This window comes from Schistocerca serialis, chromosome 8 (assembly GCF_023864345.2).
Source record: "Schistocerca serialis cubense isolate TAMUIC-IGC-003099 chromosome 8, iqSchSeri2.2, whole genome shotgun sequence".
NCBI classification, from domain to species: domain Eukaryota; kingdom Metazoa; phylum Arthropoda; class Insecta; order Orthoptera; family Acrididae; genus Schistocerca; species Schistocerca serialis.
Window position 1 is genome coordinate 553,774,434 of NC_064645.1, and position 21,077 is coordinate 553,795,510.

The window sequence follows — 21,077 nt, forward strand, 5'->3', positions numbered from 1 at the left end:
CTAATTGTAATGCGATGAATTTAATTGTTCCTTGTTCTCAGAAACTCAACTGGCGTAGTAGGGAAGAAGATTACATTGCCTTTGGAATGTGCTCTAGCCTGCGATGTTTCACGCCTTGCAGTTTAGTTTGAGAGTTATGAGTTGTAATGTTCAAGGATCTCGCTATCTACTAGGGATGGGAAAAACCGACCGATTAAAACCGATGCTGGTATTTTGGTTCTGAATAACCGGTATTTTCCGTATTTGTTTCTTCTTGGATTTAACGGTTGTTTATTATTTAGTAATAACCAGATAAAGGAACCGAAATTCAATTAGACGTAGCAGCACTGTTAAAGTTTTTGGTTTATATGTCACACTTTTTTAAAAACAAATAATTTTTATTCTTAAAATTTCCATGGCTTTGATATAGTACGTTATTATAGAGAATCTAAAAATCGTAGAGTGCTATTTTAATAACAGTACACACAGACACGAGTAAAAAACGTATGGCGTAAAGACTGGTACAGTATTGCTGAGACAATAATTGACCTGTTAAAATGTGGCGTGGCCTGTTAGATGATTCTTGTATACATGCAGTGTGCGAAACGTTCTCCATCTGATCTGTATGGTAGGTTTTCGCTGGCGTCATCGGACATCAGTTATATAACAGAATGGCACCATCCCTAGTCTGGAAGTATTTTACAAAGTATGGTATCAATGAAGTGCAATGTTCCATTTGTTTTAGATGATTAAGAACGAGAGCAGTCACAACAAAGTTGCGTCTATAAGAGGAAACTTAAAACTTTACAATCCGTTCATACTTTGTGATGAAAACAAAAGTAGGTGATGTGCTGCCTGTGTCTACGTAATATGCCTTATCTGCTTTTAGACCTCGAAAACGGACAAATTAACGCGAAAAAGGTAGCTTGTGTTCTTCAACATCGATTTGCTATCTTAAGCACTGATCACTCGCAATGCCCATAATAGTGGTATGATCCTCGATTACAACATGATTTTTGGGAAGTTTCAGAAAATTGGAATCAGTAGGAGAATACGGGTGACATTGTGTAGTATTCAACCATTTGTCACTTCTCTAGAAACAGGTAAAGTTTTGTGATTATTCAGTTTCTCCTGGCGAATTTCTTGCTCGAACAGTCCACGTGTGTACTTCTGGTCCGCGTACAATATTTCGGCGATCAGACATGTCGCCATCGTCAGGTGCGCTGACGATCTGATCTCCTGAGCAGGCCGCTGTGGCCGAGAGGTTCTAGACGCTTCAGCCCTGAACCACGCAGATGCTACGGTCGCAGGTTCGAATCCTGCCTCGGTCATTGATATGTGTGATCTCCTTAGGTTAGTTAGGTTTACGTAATTCTAAGTCTAGGGGACTGATGACCATAGCTGTTAAGTCCCATAGTGCTCAGAGCCATTTGAACCATTTTAGGGAACTGATGACCTCAGATGTTAAGTCACAAAGTGCTCAGAGCCATTTGAACCATTCTAGGGAACTGATGACCTCAGATGTTAAGTCACAAAGTGCTCAGAGCCATTTGAACCATTCTAGGGAACAGATGACCTCAGATGTTAAGTCACAAAGTGCTCAGAGCCATTTGAACCATTTGAGCTCCTGAGGGCGGGCGGCCGTCTTAAATCCCCTCCCCCTGCGAGGCGTTCTCTCCGCAGTCCGAGCACCATCCAAGATCGTTGCCGAGAACATCAGAGTCACACTCGACTTAGGTACCCCAACAAGTCGGCGGTCGCAGAGCACTGTTTGTCAGAAAATCACGAAATGGACTACCAACATACCAGGGGCTTGGCACAGACCTCTAAGTACTGGGACATCGTCGTTAGAGAGGCTTTCGAAATTTGTACCAGGGATGGACTGATGATGATGTCGTGTGACTAGGGACTCCCGTGGGGAAGACCGTTCGCCTGGCGCAAGTCTTTCGATTTGACGCCACTTCGACGACTTGCGCCTCGATGGGGATGAAATGATGATGATTAGGACAACACAACACCCCGTCCCTGAGTGGAGAAAATCTCCGACCCAGCCGGGATTCGAACCCGGGCCCTTAGGTCTGTCGCGCTGACCACTCAGCTACCGGGGGCGGACCAGGCATGGACTCATCAACCGAGATTGCGGCTATAGCCTCAGCAACGCATGGGAACCACCACTGGGTGTAATTAAAGAGACGCTCAGCAAAGAAAACGAACGGGCGACCAGGGCGAACGAGGCAATTACACCGACGCCACCACAGACGCCAACGCCAGCGTCTCAGCGACCGACGGCGCGCGACCACGGCCTCAGACCCCGGAGAGCACGCCTCGCAGGGGGAGGGGATTTAAGACGGCCGCCCACCCTCAGGAGCTCAGTTCGTCAGCGCACCTGACGATGGCGACATGTCTGATCGCCGAAATATTATGCCCGTTGGACACTATGGACCGGCAGTACACCCGTGGACTGTTCGAGCACGTTAAGTTTTCTTTTCTTTTTCTTCCTTTTTGCCTTTTTTTAGTTTAATATTTTGATTCTATTTATCTAGAAACTGAGGGAGCCAAAATTTTTCAATCTTTGTCCGATTTCTACGTTTATTACACGAAACAATAGGAATAAATAACTGAAAATTTCAGAAAACGGTTATTTAAAGAGGTTTTAAAGGCCAGGTTAAACTGGTGTTGAAAAAACCGGTTATTCCACCAATAATCGCCATCGCTACTGTCTACACGTTCGGGTTGTACCATTTCGTATGACCTGTCATGTTTGTCCGGTGGTCGATTGGCAACACTTTTTATTTTCACGTGTATGGGACGTCGGTTGTATGGTAAAATTTCTTGTGTGTGTGTGTGTGTTTATTATTACTATTGGTTCTTTATTGATATCTGGCCTTCTCACCATACAACGATCTTTCATGTGCACCCTGTACATCAAACACGTACTAAAAACTATGAATGTCTACCGGTACATTCTTATTGTGAACAAAACGTTACTTTTGTTCATGTATTTTATCCTTATGTTGTAGACGGTAGCTACACGTGATCCCAAAAGAGTGCTACTGGACTCGAGGAGAGGTATATTTGTCCCAAACAGATACATGGTTAATTTTTCTTGCTCAGTCCTTCACGCGGCGAGCAAATAGCAATTACTTCTCACTAGCAACTGCTTCATTTCTGCACTCAGAGCAGGCTGTCTCACAAAAACCGAGAATGTACAAACTTCGTGGAAAATTCCCATGGTTTATTAAGCTGGAAATGCTTCTTCTGTTGTTGTCTTGTGGAACCATTGTTGTCTTGAACTGCTACGTAGTGATTGCCCTTTAATTGCCATGATGAATTCTGGTTTCTTGGAAAAGGAAATTAGTGTCGAATTTGATGATGTTATAAAATTCTATATGTGGCAATTTTATACTTAAATGTATCCCAGTTGTTACTGCATCCTTCACAAGTTCATTCACTTTATCATTTTTTCTAAGTCCTTGTGTGCTTTAACCCAAGTCATCTCTATGAATGTCCCTTTCCATCACTCTTAATGCACTGTTCTGCTTTATTGATAACACAGTTACTCAAAGATGATCTCCAGTTTGTTGATTTCATAGCATTTGAAACAGACATTGAACCGGTGACTGCAAAAAAATTTTCTTGATTCTAGTGTGTTGTCGCTGGACATTTGCGAGTAGGTGTCTTACACCGTGCCAACGGTCTTGCCGCAGTTGTAACACCAGTTCTCGTCAGATCACCTAAGTTAAGCGCTGTCGGGAGGGGCTAGCACTTGGACGGGTGGCCATCCGGTCTGCCGAGCGCTGTTGGCAAGCGGGGTGCCCTTGTGAGGCAAACTGAGGAGCTACTTGATTGAGAAGTAGCTGCTCCGGTCTAGTAAACTGACATACGGCCGCGAGAGCGGTGTGCTGACCACATGCCTCTCCATATCCGCATCCAGTGACGCCTGTCGGCTGAGGATGACGAGGCGGCCGGTCGGTGCCGTTGGGTCTTCCAAGGCCTGTTCGGACGGGATTAAGTTTTTTTTTAGTCTTACACCGTTGTTGGGTTATGCTTAATAATAACTTAATAATAACTGTGTTAACTGCTGTTAATGTTTTTAATCATAGACGTGGATTGTGAATGTTAATAGACGTCTTTGACGCTTTCATTTTAAGGAAGAATTTTGTCGTTGTTACTCTGCCTGTATGTCAAATGTTACCGTCTCAGAGTTTTTTGAAATTTTAACTTTTTCTGGGGACGCGAAGTCTCTTTTACTAAAGTCGTCATTCTTAACTTGTTGACTCGCGTGTCTAAAGTTTTATTTGCGATCTTGGAGTAGCGTTTTATTAAAAATTAATGTGACTTAAATGTGTTGGTATAAGGAAAAGAATTTAACTACCTAGCCTTCGGAGGATGTCACATATAGGAATTGTAACTTCCTATTTGGTCGGATTCTAAAGTGGTCTGTTTTCCACAAGAGCAAAAACACTCTCTTTCTTACTGTATCTAAGTTGGTGATGAAGAAGCACCATACGTAACCGACGGTCTGCAAACTGCAGGGGAGTTTTTATTACTGAGGAGTGAGAGCAGTTGTTAATTGGCTTAACAAAAACTGTTGAGCGTGGCTGTATAAATTATGTATGAGTAATTTCTTGTAGAAAGAAATTATTAGATACTGGAACGGATTGAAGTTGATCCCACATATCCGAAATAAGGTGCTTTCACCCCTCGCCCAGCAGACCGACTGTCAATGTGGTTACAGTGATTAAGGGCTTCGGAAGCAAGGGGAATTTCTGTGCAATTTTCTCCAAAGGTACTGAGCGTCGAACAAACAGCCGAGGTAAAGCGTCGAACACTTTCACTGCCGAACAGTTGTACGTAATTTCGTAGTAATCGATGACACACACTAGCAGGTTTGCCCTTATTAATTTAGAAAATGTCTTCATGGGCTGTTATTAGGTTAAATGTTTCTGTGAGCAAGTGAAGCTCATCACGAAAGCAGAAAGACTCGTGAATCGTCGCCAGTGTAGACGGAAAGGAGCTATTGCTCTGTTGTGCATCCAAATCTGATTTCCAAAACATACTCATGAACTGGCATACGTAAAGACTTAAATGTATTTCCATTGTTTTTAGATCTGCATAAAAAAATGTCAGTAATGTGATGTAATACAAATAACTATTAAATTGTCTGTAATTACTCAAATGAGGGTCGCAGCACGTATAGAACTAATAAGTTAATATGTCTCTATAATTATACAGCGCTTTTTTTTTATGACCGATCTGACGCTCCCCGTCACGAGACGATTCCCTTTTCTACGCTGATCTAATTATCTCAGGATGGCATTTATACCTAGTGCCTCCAATTATCAATTGTACGTATTAAATCTATCTTCAGCTACCATCTCTCCCTCTAAGGCCACTTCTAGTACAATAAAGTTATTCCCTGATGCTTAACGCCTTCTTCCATTTATTTTATTCCACGTTTTCCTTAATTCACCATTTCTACTACTATCAACATTTTTCGTTTTTCTCGTTGTCAGTGAATTACTCCCTTAAAATCAGTACTCTGTCAAGTCATAATAATGTGACCACCCCTCAGAAGCCTGAATAACCGTCTTATGCAGTGCAGACAGCTGCGAGACGTGCATGAAGAGAGTCAGTCAGGTTCTGGACGGTACCGTCAGGGATGCGGAGCCAGGCCGACTCGTGTCCCACTGCCAGCTACACTATGTTTCTCGGATGAGGATCCGTGGAGCGAACAGCTCGACTGAGGTAGTCCCACAGATTCTCCATTGAATTTAAATCCGGGGAGTTTGGTGGCCAGAACAGAATACTGTATAAACTCATCCTGGTGCTGTTCGAAACACGTACGTAACTCTTCGAACCACGCACATACAATGTGAGCTGCGAGACACATTGCATTGTCCTACAAAATCACATTTAAGTGCCTGGCAGAGGGTTCATCGAACCACCTTCACAATTCTCTATTATTCCAATCTCGTATAGCGCGCGGAAAGAATGAACACCTATATCCTCCGTACAAGCTCTGATTTCCCTTATTTTATCGTGGTGATCGTTTCTCCCTATGTAGGTCGGTGTCAACAAAATACTGTCGCATTCGGAGGAGAAAGTTGGTGATTGGAATTTCGTGGGAAGATTCCGCCTTTCTTTTAATGATTTCCAGCCCAAATACTGTATCATTTCTGTGACACTCTCTCCCATATTTCGCGATAATACAAAACGTGCTGCTTTATTTTGAACTTTTTCGATGTACTCCGTCAGTCCTATCTGGTAAGGATCCCACACCGCGCAGCAGGATTCTGAAAGAGGTCGGACAAACATAGTGTAGGCAGTCTCCTTAGTAGAACTGTTACATTTTCCAAGTGTGCTGCCAATAAAACGCAGCCTTTGGTTAACCTTCCCCACAACATTTTCTGTGTGTTCCTTCCAATTTAAGTTGTTCGTAATTGTAATACCTAGGCATTTAGTTGAATTTACAGCTTTTAGATTAAACTGATTTATCGTGTAACCGACGTTTAACGAGTTCCTTTTAGCACTTATGTGGATGACCTCACACTTTTCGTTATTTAGGGTCAACTGCCACTTTTCGCACCATTCAGGTATTTTTTCTTAATCGTATTGCAATTTGTTTTGATCTTCTGATGACTTTATTAGTCGATAAACGACAGCGTCATCAGCAAACAACCTAAGACGGCTGCTCAGATTGTCTCCCAAATCTTTTATACAGATAAGGAACACGAAAGGGCCTATAACGCTACTTTGGGGAACGCCAGAAATCACTTTTGTTTTACTCGATGACTTTCCGTCTATTACTACGAACTGTGACCTCCCTGAAAGGAAATAACAAATCCAGTCACATAACTGTGACGATATTCCAAAAGCACGCAATTTCACTACAAGGCACTTGTATGGTACAGTGTCATAAGCCTTCCGGAAATCCAGAAGTACAGGATCGATCTGAAATCCCACCTCAATAGCACTCAACACTTCATGTGAATAAAGGGCTAGTCGTGTTTCACAGGAACGATGTTTTCTAAACCCATGTTGGCTGTGTGTCAAAAGACCGTTTTCTTCGAGGTAATTCATAATGTTCGAACACAATATATGTTCTAAAATCCTGCTGCATATTGACGTTAACGATATGGGCCTGTAATTTAGTGGATTACTGCTACTACCTTTCTTGAATATTGGTGTGACCTGTGCAACTTTCCAGTCTTTGTGTACGGATCTTTCGTCGAGGGAACGGTTGTATATAATTGTTAAGTATGTAGCTAATGCATCAGCATACTCGGAAAGGAACCTAATTGGTATACAGTCTGGACCAGAAGACTTGCTTTTATTAAGTGATTTGAGTTGCTTCATACTCAGAGGATATTTATTTCTACGTTACTCATGTTGGCAGCTGTTGGCGTCCTGCTGGAAGATGCAATCGTGCCCAGGAAAAACAAACTGGGCTTGCTCCATGAATATAGATGCATACTTGTACCGCTCCACTGTGCCTTCCAGGACGACGAGATCACCCATATAATGTCACGAAAACATTCTCCACATCGTAAAGCTCAATCATCAGCTCGTACCCTTCCGACAACTGTTGCAGGGAGTCTGGATTCAGGCGTTTTCACGTCGATGTAGCATAAAACGTGATTCATCTGAAAATGCCACGTATCGCCACTCAGTGGACGTCCAGTTGCGGTATGGGCGTGCTAATTCCAGCCTTTGTCGCCGGTGAACAGCAGCCAGTAGGGTGCACGAAATAAGTGCCTGCTGAGGACGCCAGTATGCATAACGTTCTCTGAACGACCGTTGAGGAGACTCTGTTGGTAGCCTCTTGTTTTATCTGGGTGGTCAGTTGGTTACCAGTTGCACGTCTATTCACTGGTACACATTTTCACAGCCGTCGTTGACTCCAGTCTCCTATGGCCCATTGTACGACACAGTGTGCTGGCATCGGGTTTGGATAGCGCCATTTTGACATGCACGTTATACTTAAGCCACGGCGGCATGCGAGCAGTTTAGAAACCTAGCCGTTTCTTGAATGCTTCCACCTTTTGTCCGAAAGCCAATGATCATGCCCTTTAAACGTCAGATAGATCGCTCCGTTTCCTCTTTACCATAACGATTGCACTGTTTTCCGTGTACCTCCCGACACTCGTTATATACCCTCCACTGTTGGTGCTGCCACTTGCCGTTCGTGAGTGGTTATTGCACGCTGTCGTCGAACATAGGCGGTCGTTACATTAGTGCGACTGAACCGTGAGTGTTCCATACATACAGTCGCAGGAATTTCTACATCTACATCTACATTTATACTCCACAAGCCACCCAACGGTGTGTGGTGGAGGGCACTTTACGTGCCATTGTCATTACCTCCCTTTCCTGTTCCAGTCGCGTATGGTTCGCGGGAAAAACGACTGCCGGAAAGCCTCCGTGCTCGCTCGAATCTCTCTAATTTCACATTCGTGATCTTTTCGGGAGGTATAAGTAGGGGGAAGCAATATATTCGATACCTCATCCAGAAACGCACCCTGTCGAAACCTGGACAGCAAGCTACACCGCGATGCCGAGCGCGTCTCTTGCGGAGTCTGCCACTTGAGTTTGCTAAACATCCCCGTAACGCTATCACGCTTACCAAATAACCCTGTGACGAAACGCGCCGCTCTTCTTTGGATCTTCTCTATCTCCTCTGTCAACCCGACCAGGTACGGATCCCACACTGATGAGCAATACTCAAGCATAGGTCGAACGAGTGTTTTGTAAGCCACCTCCTTTGTTGATGGACTACATTTTCTAAGGACTCTCCCAACAAATCTCAACCTGGTACCCGCCTTACCAACAATTAATTTTATATGATCATTCCACTTCAAATCGTTCCGCACGCATACTCCCGGATATTTTACAGAAGTAACTGCTACCAGTGTTCGTTTCGCTATCATATAATCATAGAACAAAGGATCCTTCTTGCTATGTATTAGCAATAAATTACATTTGTCTATGTTACGGGTCAGCTGTCACTCCCTGCACCAAGTGCCTATCCCCTGCAGATCTTCCTGCATTTCGCTGCATTTTCTGATGCTGCAACTTCTCTGTATACTACAGCATCATCTGCGCAAAGCGGCATGGAACTTCCGACACTATCTACTAGGTCATTTATATATATTGTGAAAAACAATGGTCCCATAACACTCCCCTGTGGCACGCCAGAGGTTACTTTAACGTCTCTAGAATTTGTTTCATAGATTTATGTTTAATACAGCAGACTTTTTGGTGCGAGTATATCTCTCTTTGCTTGTGCTAATCTCTTTATTGCGTCCTCCTTGTTTCTTTCGTTTACGTTATTCTACCTCCAAGGTATCAGGACTGGTTCAAATGTCTCTGAGCACTATGGGACTTAACATCTGATGTCATCAGTCCCCTAGACTTAGAACTACTTAAACATAACTTAACCTAAGGACATAACACTTATCCATGCCCGAGGCAGGTTTCGGACCTGCGACCGTAGCAGCCGCGTGGTTCCGGACTGAAGCGCCTAGAACCGCTCAGCCACAACAGCCGGCGTAGCAGGACTCATTCGCTTCATCTACCACGAGCTTTCTATTTTTGCTGTCATATTTGTTGACTGATTGATTTCTACCGCCTTTCAGTGCTTTTGACTTTCATTTATTTACTCTCAATCTGTGATCTGTGCTCAGTAGATTGTTCCATTCAGCAGATCCTCTAATTCTTCCTCATTGTCGTTGACAACAGCAATGTCGTCATCGAGGCTTATTATTGATATCCTTTCACCTTGAATTTTAGTCCTACTTCTGAACCTTATTCACTCTTTCAGTATTCACTTTGCACAGTAGATTAATAAAGAATCCTTCCTTTCACTTTTTTGAAAGCGGAGACTTCTCTCCTGACTTTCTATCGTCGTTGTGTTCTGTATAAGCTGTATAGTAACCTTCTTTTACTACGCCATTCTCCAAGTGCATCTACGTGTCCGATCAACGGCCATCACATTAGTTACGAATCTTCATGTTTCAGGTAAACGTGCCCTTTACGATGGCCCACAGCTTCTGTGGAACGTCAACGATGGCAAGTGCTCACTACATCCAAATGTTGAAGAGCAGTGAGTACCACACTCCATTAACAAGAGACTACACTGAACGTTGAAATTCATGGTGAAAACCTTCAGCTGGCGTTTATTTTGTGCAGTGCTACTAGTTTTGGCCATAGACAATTTTCAACCTTAGCAGGCATAAATGGTAGGCGTGTTATACCTTCATGAAAACGATTACAAGATGCTATTGCAGTCAAACGATAGCCAATAAAATTGTCAGCAGTATAATTATTGTACACAACAGTTGCCACCAGAGGTCTTTTTTACATCTGAAGTCAATAAAAAATAAACCAACAAAAGCTAGTTGCATTGTACGAAATAAGACACCTGAAGCATTTCACTGTCAATTTCAACGATTATTTAGCATCTGATTTTTCTCATCCACATGCGTTTATTAGCTACACTGAACGTCTTGTGTTACAGTATGAATCGTTCCATGTTCATTGGCACATACATACAAATGATACAGAAAAGAAAACAAGGCACCAGTCTCTAAAGAAATTTCAGTGAGATCATGCACTGATTATTAAGCAGAGTGATCCACCTACCTTGTGCTATTTGCAAAGGTATTTTGTAGCCAAAGTTTAGAAATATATAATTTCGTTGATTGGAAGTGAGATATCGTACTAATTTTGAGTATAAATGAACAAGATTTATTAGTAGAATTATAAGCACTTTTGTTTTCCAGGATAATCGTTCAGAATATGGAATTTTAATTATTATCTTAGAAAGTGCGAATTTTATTACTTGTATGACGTATTCCGCCTTATGTCCGTGCTGTTACAAGTGAGTTGAGGATGTTTTTGGAGTCTTGATAGGCAAAATAGTCAAAGACAGAAAAAAGTCTTCTGCATCAACCAAGGAATACCAATGGCAAGAAGTTTATGTCAATAAAGTACATATGTATGTATTGTAAAAAGAAAGTTTGTTATTCGTTACACAGTAGGTCTCTTGCAATAGGATACTTATCATCTAATAGGCATAGTATTTGAAGCCGCAATAAAAGCCTTAAAAGATCGGAATTACCAAGTCCTCGATTTTAGTAAAATCTAAGTTATTCTACAGATAAGAAAAATATTTAATAAGTCGGAGGTTCCCAGACTAACCTGAGGTGAAGACCACATCAAGGTAACTTAAAATAAAAACGAAGCCTCGAAAGTTTCAAAGAATCTCTGACTCAGCGAACAGACACATGTCACGAAAATAGTGCAGCTCATAACTCCTTTTGGAAATCATTAAAGAGAGGTTGTCCAGAATATCGCCAAATATTCCCAATTGGCATTCACTGTCCCCCCAACAGCAGCTGTTGTCGTACTTGATGGGAAATCACTGGTTCTCAAATAGGTCATTACTGCACCCAGGGATTCAAAAGTATTTCTTTTGAAAACCGGATACCGTTATAGGTTTGTAGTCTTCTATGACGAACGTAAATTTGAGTCAAATAATTTTGATCGCTAGGCTGCATCATTACAAACACTAAAACAACTTATTCCACATTATAAATTTTTTGGTTCGTTAGGTAATTCATCAATCATAAAAACGAAACGAATTTTAATTGTTTAACTAATTCTACTAGATAAAAGACTATTAAATTGGGTGATAATCTCTATGAATTTTTCTCAGTTACTTTCTTTTCCATTGCTAGATTATCTTCTCATATTCATTATCACCTTTTTCTTATTTATAACTGCATTTGCAATTGCTGCAGATTCACCAGCTACTGAACCAAGAGTAGTTAAATATTGTAATACAGCCAATAATCATGGTAAAAACCCACCTTCATGTTGAGTTAATCCCTTACCATCCTTCTCTTTTGTTAGATATTCAACAGCCTTTTCCACAACAGGAATAGCTAATAAAACTACATTTTTACCAGTTTTTTCTCTACCTTTCCTTTTTGTGCATCAGTTAAAGATGGTGCAAAACTGTTTAAATGCTCATTATTGAGTTTAACTGATTTGGGTTTAATTTTGCTACTACACAGTAAAGTAAAATCAGTTGTAAAGTTATTCATTTATAAAGATTAAAAATTAATAAAGAATTTTTTATAGCCCCATCCATTTTAACAACATCTAAACCCATTCCTAATTTTCGATTTCCATATATTATTCCTTTGATTGCAGTTGCAGCAATTTTTTCTCCTAATGAGAAATCACTTGAATACATTCTCTCTTTTGCAAATAATTGAAGTTTTTCATCAGCTTCATGCCTTTCTTCTAAATCTTTGTTATCTCTATAAGAAATATCACATTCCTTACAAGCTTCATCTAATCGATTAATTGCTTTATCTCCTGTGGCTAATCTTTTTTCTAATTTTGTTCCTGGACCACAAAACTGATATCCTGGAAGATGCAATTCGAGTGGAAGTTTGTTAATCAAAGTATTAACTAATCCTTTTTCACTCTTTCGAAATGTGAGTGGTAAATTATTCAAAAAACTAATTAAATAAGGAAATCGTTTTTGATCATTAATAATAAAACCACTAAATTTATTAGTTAACATTTGACTTATTCCAACTTTTCCATTGTGATAACTTTTATTTGCAGCTAATTCTTCTTCATGGATTACTCCAAATCTATCAGTTAATTGACAAACATCATCCATACAAATGTATTCGATTGGTTTTTCTGAATATTTTTTAATTAAATCTTCACCAACTTTTTCAGGTGAATCATTAAGATTTCTTTCTGAAAAAACTAGGAAAATATTCTTCAAGAATGGTTTTGGTCGAATTATTATGTTTATTTCCTTTACTTGATTTTATTTTATTTGGATTACTATCATTATATACAGCATTTGTAGCACAATTTTGTACGGCGAGAGAATCAAATTCTCTGCCTAAATCATTCATAGTTATTTGTTTTCTAATAAAAAATTTCATTAATCCATCTGTTCCTTCACATTCTCTCTTACAAATTTTTAATTTATCACCATCAAATTCTACTGGTAAATTACACATATTTAAATTGGTCAACAGGTCTTAATCCAAATCTTCACTAAGACTGACAAACGCTAACATTGTTTGACTTATAGTTATTCTTTTAAAAACTTTTCTTTTAATTTTCTTACTTTCTTGTAACTTTGTAATAAATTATTTATTCCTTATTCTCTTAATGTGTAGTCATACTTATTGGGATATCATCAATTAATCTGTATTGTGGAATTGTTGGTATTTCAACATCCAATTGATCCTATTATTTCACATCGAATAGAATTTTTGTTACAGTTTAACACTTTTGCTTTCTGATTTATTTTCTGGAATTCTTATTTTTGATTCCCAATCCCTCATTATTTACCTAAAATTCTATTAACACAAAAGAATAGGTTATGTCGATTGAGTGATGATACATTTGTTCTGAAAAAATAGATTAACTGTTCCAATAATAGAAACTTATAAAAGAGTTTCACTACTTGCTTTTTATTCTACCTTTTTTACTCCAAATACAACATCAAAAAATAATAAACTTAACTGTGATGGAGAAACAGTAGAAATTCCAGTCGGTCAAAATAGTTTGAAAAATTCTGAAAAATTTATTCATTAAAAAATCCAAACATTCATATTAAGGCAGATACAATTTAAATTAGAATTGTTACTCAAAGTGATAAAGAGTTATACATGGATATAAAAGAAGATAATGTTGCAAGTGTGCTAGGATTTAATAATCAAATAATTGCAGCTTATATAATACTGTTGCTAAAGATGTTCCTAAAATTATTCCATTTGAATTAATATATATATATATAAACTTTAATCTAGGTGATGGACTGTTTGTTAAACGTAATGATCATTTTCTTCGAGAAACTAATATTATTGCTTCATTTAAAACTTAGTGCTGTACTTGGTGGTCCTATAATTTATGAACCAAATCATTCTATAAATATTTCAATTTTTGATACTATTTAGAATTTAGAAATAACTATAACTGAGGAAAATGATGATTTGATTGACTTTAATGATGCTTATTTAACAGTTAATTTTCTGAAATCAATTAATAGATTACTCCTATAACAAAACCATGAACCAAATCGAGAGTTATCATTTTCTCTCATTTCCTGTTAACAAGAAAACTAAAAATAATTTAAATGTTTCTATCTTGGAAACAGGAATTAATATTAATATAGGTGATGGTTGGATTCATTCTAATTGTTTTCAACTTTATACAACTTTTGATGTTATTCACACTGATGGAAGAGATTTTTCATCTTATGATCGTAAATTGAATATTAAACTAATTGATAACTATGTTTTAAAGTTGTTTGATGTTATCACAATTAAAAAAGGAAACAATATTTTATCTAGAGTCGAACATCTTTTATTTCCTCTTCATCTCCTATTTCATTAACCTCCCCCCCCCCTATTTTAAACCAGCCAACACTATCAAATGAATTAAATATGGTAGGACATATTCTTAACAATGGTAAAATTAAAACTAAACAAAATTAAGTTCTTTATGCACTCATCCAAATAATTTCACCCACATGAGCGAAGTGCGCAAGTGCTCCGTCTTGTTAGTAACAAATGTGCAGTCACACTTTGACTAGGATATGTTCCAATGACACTGGCAGTGTTTCGCTTACGAAGATTAAATATCTGTTTATGTTCAGTCGTCCGGGGGGCATGTATGGAGCAGTCAAATTATCGCCTACATAATTAGCTCAAACGTTGTCGGCAAAGCAGTCTCAGTGATCACAAAGAAAGGCAGAGGGCAGATTTCCACATGCCCACACGTGTTGATTGTGGCTGTTAAACGTATCTTCCCTTGTAAGGACTGTCTCATCCGTAAAAAGTACAGTGTGGGAATTCAGGTTGAATGGCTCACTTCTGCAAAAACCACTAGTAGATATCAAAGCGATACGGAAAATCTTCTAGGTTAAGGGCTTGAACTCTCTCAAGGCGGTAAAGGTGCAAATCATCTTCATTCCATACACACCAGGCCATGGAATGGCTTACATCTATTTCTCGATTAAAACTCCACTAGCATGTTGACGCCGTGTTTTACAGAAACCTGGTGTACGTGTTGTGTGTTGACGACTGCATCTGTCTGGCCTTCGCACCTGAATCACAAAATGTTCACATCGGGTTTCAATGTAGGCCGGAAACACAGATGCGCTAATAAGATACCTTGATATTGGACAACTCATCTCATATGCATATGTCTCTTTTAGGGACCTGTGAATGAGAGTGAAAGTGCATGGATCTGTTTCTGGACGATTCGATGACCGTTGAACGTACTACCGTTGAGAAGCGAGAGCATTTCCACCCGCCGCCCCACAAGCACAGTGCATTTCAGCCCTTTCCTCCCAAGAAATGTGCTCCACTTCTTATCCGATCCACACACTACCGTTTGTTAACACACCGATGTAGGGCGATCTAGACTCTGCAGTGTGCATTGGAGCCAGCCTAAGTGTGACATTTGTCAAACAAGCACTTGCACGGCCAGACGCAACACGTTTGCATCCCAAAAAATTCCGGAAGAAACTCTGTGGTATTGTCCTGCCCATTATTCCTGCCGCCATTTCGACTCGGATGGCTAGCCGTATGCCTACCTTCGTGGCGTTGCGCTGCGCTGTTAAATTACGCCTAGCACCGAACGCTAAGAGATGCGGACATGGGCTACTATGTGGAAGTTGCTTGTTATGACCCACTCTTCTACCTTTGTTGTTTTAGAAACACCCTGTATGTTAGATAGCGGCTCATTTGTTATACTGAGGTGACGCTCCTGACTACGTTCCTGACAACATTTACACAGTCCACCTGTGGGGAAAATGTCTGGCTCGTTCAGGAACACCTCTGTCTTCCTGCCGTGCTGGCAGGTTGACGGTGCCAGGCGTTGTCTGTGCTGCAATGTGCAAATAGCCTCTTTGCTGTAAATGACATTCTAATATCCAGCACCTGCCAGCTGCCATGGTTCTCCAGGATCGCCAAAAACTAATGGCGCCACTACAACTAATTGTCAGCATCTGAAGATGTCAGAGTGTTTACATCATCACTCATTTGACACCCAACTGATGGATAAGGTATTGGTCTATACTTTCCTATGCAGTACAGTTTTCCTAGTTACTCTTACGACTTTTTCATATGTTATCCGCCCATCTTCCATTAAATCGGCATCACAGTCTTTTCGTATCTCTTGGAATCTATATCTACATTTGCACCCATACTTCGTTAGCGATTGTGGAGTTTAAGGCACCGGATATTTCCCGTTACACCATATACTCTTCCCATTCCATTTTCGTGTGTAGCGTGCTTAAATGTCTCCATGCCCGCTGAAATTAGTGTGACCTTTTATTAGCGCTGCTATGAGAACTGTTCATAGAGAACTGTAGTATATTCCTAGACCAGCGGAAAATTGCTCGTATCGGAGCACGAATAAGAATAAAATGTCCCTGCTTCTTAAAAGATCGTGAGTGGAAAGTGGGATACCAGCTGCCTCATTCCGCCTTCCTCAGCACCTTCTACATAAACATTTTGGCAAGCGAACATATTCGCGTTTTTTTAAATATACCACACCCTCTCTAACTCTCACAGTTTCCCCCACCTGTGACCTGCTGACACCCACTAGTCATCGCTATACGTCACTCATAGCCATCCACTCGCAGTTGCCCATTCTTAACCACTGATTCGGCCCACCTCATTGTCATTATCTCTTACTGGCCCTGTCTCCCATCTCACAGCCACAGTTCCCTTCGTTTTGTCCTACTACTACAGTGTCCTCTCAGTGTCGCTGCCTCCCTCTATCTCTCTCTTACTGCCACTATCTCATTCATTCCTTCCCTCTTCCTCGTTGTCATTGCCATAGATTCTGTTTCTCATTATCACTGGCTCTCACCCACTTCCAATATCTCCTTCTCTTTATGCCCGTCCCAATGGCACTGTATCCTTCACTCTTTTTCCAACACTATTCTGTCACTGTCAACTATGTTCGACTGTCTCTGTGCCCCTTTATATCTCTCACGCTGTCATTGTCTCCTTCACTCTTTCTGAACCACAACACTGTCTAGTCTCTTTCAGTATTTGTTACTTTTCCGTGTCTTTTCCGCGGCCACTGTCTCCTTCTCTCTCGGCACAAAAAAGCGAAAATATGTCCGCAAGATAAAACTTACGGGAAAATTTTTAAACGTGCCGAGGGAGACAGAATGAAGCTGCTGGCACCCCACTTTCCAGTCAGTCTTTTAGACAGGAGCATATCCACCTTTTTTGTTCTCATATCGGAGCAACCCTGTTACCGCAGTACATGTCACTCATATGAAAAGAAGTTTATGGGTTACTAAAATTTTGATAGTTACTTATGTGAAACTTAAATAAACCAAAACAACGTAATTTTACGTCTCCAACCAGATTTTATGTGCAAAAATATTATGCGTGTGGTTCAATACTACGAGGATGATTCAAAAGTAACAGTAAACTATTTTTTGTGAAGCATTATATCACTTACAGATACAAACAAATGTCATTTTCCAACATAACTACCCTCCTTTTCGATATACTTTTCACCAACTTTTTTATGTCATTCGAATAAAAGGTTTTCGGTTGCGGCCGAAAACAAAAATGCACCACTTCTTTAACCTCATCATCACTTTCAAATCGTCGTCCTGTGGAAGGTTCTTCAGGGTTCAAATAAATGACAGTCCGAAGGAACGGGCTCAGGGCTATATGGGGAATGCAGTACGACGAGGAATCTGTCTCCGAATGGCGGCAAGAGTTGCAGGGGTGGTGTGGGGGGAGCGCGTTGTTGTGACGAGTAAGAGCGCCTGTGGACAGAAGTCCTGTGCGACGGCTCCGTGTTCCTGGCTTTAGCTCATTCTCCAACTTGGAGCTGTACCGGATACTGTTCGCTTTTTCACCCGTTTGCTGATTGTGCTACAAACTCGCCCATACATATCCCAGTAGAACGTGAAAAGGACCTTTCTGGCATATGGCTGAGACTTCAATTTCTTCTTGGCTGGAGATGTGTGTCGTCATTCTGAAGATTGTCTTTTGCTTTCTCGTTCATAGCGATGCGCACAGGTTTCGTCTTGTGATGAGACGAGTCAGAAAATCGTGTCCTTCAGCGTTATATCATGCCAGAAATGACGTGGCAGCCTGAACACGCATCATATTGTGTTCATTGAGCCTCCTAGGCACCCATCGTGCACACGAGAAATGGTACTTCAGAACATCATTAACATTGGTATGAGCGGATCCCACACTAAGTTCCCTGGCTATAGCTTCTACAGAAATACACCGGCTCTCACGAATCATGGCGCCAGCGCGTCCCACGTTCTCGTCAGTAACGGCCGTGCTGGGACGATCAGAGCGTTGTTCATCTGTGGCCGACATACGTTCACTTTCAAAGGGATTCACCCCTCGTACATTCTTCTGCCACTAATACAGCTATCTCCATACCTTTCCAAAACCCCTCTATGGATTCTTCCGATGTTTTACGGTCTCGAACCACAAAAATCGTATTACTGTTCACTGTTCTTCTACGGTGCACAGAGCTAGGGACGCGGCCATTTTGTTTTAACTGGCTTTCCTCTTCAACTTGTCATTTCATCTTTCGGCGTATGAGGTAATTTTATCAACACATGCATCTTCACTTCCGAAGGTTTCAAATACCTGACGTGTTAACAGCATTTAATACTGATAATTTGCTCTTACTTTTTGAATTCTTCTGATGATAACTGAGGTATTTTACAGCATGTTTTTCCTTGTTATGTCGCTTTATAAACTAAGTTTTCGCGTCACACCGTATTTTACGTGCGTATTTTACATGTAGAAATAGGGCAACTTTGAGCTTCGCTAACTCGGAAACGCATAAGGCTATCAAGAAAGTTTCGAGGCTGTTCGAGATCAGGATTTAGGAACACAGAGCAAAGATTATAGCCATTTGCTGCGCATAGCCGCCTTCGAATCCGCGGATCGGTTTTGGTACCCAAAAACAATGTTTTCCTGGTTTTCTCAGAAACCCTCCATGAAATAAGTGGTTCCCCTTAAGGTAAACCGTTAGCCAAAATCTAATGGAGAAAAAACCAACCGCTTTGCTCCATTTTTCTAAGCTGGAGGAACTGCGTAATACTGAAACTTCGGCCCTGTGCTGTACGATAGTTACAGTAAGACGATCCTACCGTTGTCTATACAAATGGTCATAGTTCATGGACTATCCACAACACTTGACCTTACTTTTCCGTCATCAGTGGAACCCGAGGTACGAGCCGCGTAAAAGTACCGTTTTTATGTGCGGCTTTTTGATAGATATTGGGTAGTGGATGCTGTCCCATGCGTAACTGTTCGTCGTCTAATGCTGATCTTGGAGATATGATTAACGTTTACTTTGAAGTACCTGTCAGTTCCCATTTTCCAGAATTATCTTCACACTGTACCGTGAGAGAACAAAGATGTGAACGAAGCATCCTGACACAATAAAACTGTGTGCCGGAGCAGAACATGAACATAGGACCTTTTCCTACAGCGGACAAGAGCTTTGCTAACTGAATTACCCGAGCACGGCTCACGACTGGTCCTCAGAGCTTTATTTCCGCCACTACCTCATTTCCTACCTTCGTACACATACTGTAAGTAGAGTGTTTAGGTTTTTTATTGGTAACGCCACCTTTGTATAAAAATCACTGGCTGTGCTGTATGCAGTCTGTGGCTAGTTTGCATTGTTGTCTGCCATTGTAGTGTTAGGCAGCTGGCTGTGAACAGCGCGTAGCATTGCGCAGTTGGAGGTGAGCCGCCAGCAGTGGTGGATGTGGGGAGAGAGATGGCGGAGTTTTGTAATTTGTCATGAACTGCTATATATATTATGACTATTAAGGTAAATACATTGTTTGTTCTCTATTAATATCTTTCATTTGCTAACTATCCCTATCAGTCGTTAGTGCCTTCCGTAGTTTGAATCTTTTATTTAGCTGGCAGTAGTGGCGCTCGCTGTACTGCAGTAGTTCGAGTAATGAAGGTTTTTGTGAGGTAAGTGATTTCTGAAAGGTATAGGTTAATGTTAGTCAGGGCCATTCTTTTGTAGGGATTATTGAAAGTCAGATTGCGTTGCGCTATAAAATATTGTATGTCAGTTTAAGGACAGTCTTGTATAACTGTTCAAAAAGGGGACGTTTCAATACATATATACATATCACACATGTTATGGCTATATCAATTTTGCCCAAAACTCGGCCACTGCCAGAGCATTTTTTGTTCCCTTATCCAGACCATCTTCTGCGCAGGAGGCTGGACACAGACAGAATTGAAACATTTGATTAACAGTTTGGTCTTCTCTACAGCCACACTGAACTCACCTTGATCAGTGTAGCCACACCTTGCCAAATTAAACTTTGACATGTCAACTCCAGATCTCAGTCTATTCAGGGACTCCGAAGTCTTCCATTTCTCATCATAGCCAGAAGATATGTTTTCTAAAACACTTTTCCAGCGAGGTGGAAGGTAGGTCATAGCCCTCCATAGCTTTTTCAGGAGTGGATCTAAGTGCCGTGATGTTGTACGGAAACGCCTACTTGACTTCAGTTGTTGCGGGTGCAGTTCGTGCACATGCAAAGGATGCGATTTCTTCAACTCCACTTCCTTCCCTCCTTCGTTAGCAACTATTCCTGTGCCGGCCGCGGTGGTCTAGCGGTTCTAGGCGCGCAGTCCGGAACCGCGCGACTGCTACGGTCGCAGGTTCGAATCCTGCCTCGGGCATGGATGTGTGTGATGTCCTTAGGTTAGTTAGGTTTAAGTAGTTCTAAGTTCTAGGGGACTGATGACCACAGATGTTAAGTCCCATAGTGCTCAGAACCATTTAAAAAAAACTATTCCTGTTCGTACAGCACGTGATGTCATTCCTTCGAGATGGTAGAGCAGTTCGACTGGACTGGATTTCAGGCAACAAGTTATGATTCTGAAGAAGTCATTGAGAGAGATGTCCAGCAGTTTTCCATGCGTTGAATTATACAAAACAGGACGCGTATACTCTGCCGCATAGTAGCACACTGTCATTGCAGAGGTTCGTATAGTTTCATGTTA

The 21,077-nt window shown here is 40.9% G+C and overlaps 1 protein-coding gene across 1 annotated transcript in view; it reads left to right on the forward strand.

Annotated features, from left to right (window-relative positions):
- Nucleotides 1-21,077, forward strand: part of LOC126417117 (lysosomal acid lipase/cholesteryl ester hydrolase-like) — a 70,439-nt gene that overhangs the window by 39,858 nt on the left and 9,504 nt on the right. Inside the window, exon 3 of the mRNA XM_050085013.1 lies at nt 10,000-10,084. Coding sequence (XP_049940970.1) covers nt 10,000-10,084 — 85 coding nt within the window. The remainder of the gene's footprint in view (nt 1-9,999; nt 10,085-21,077) is intronic.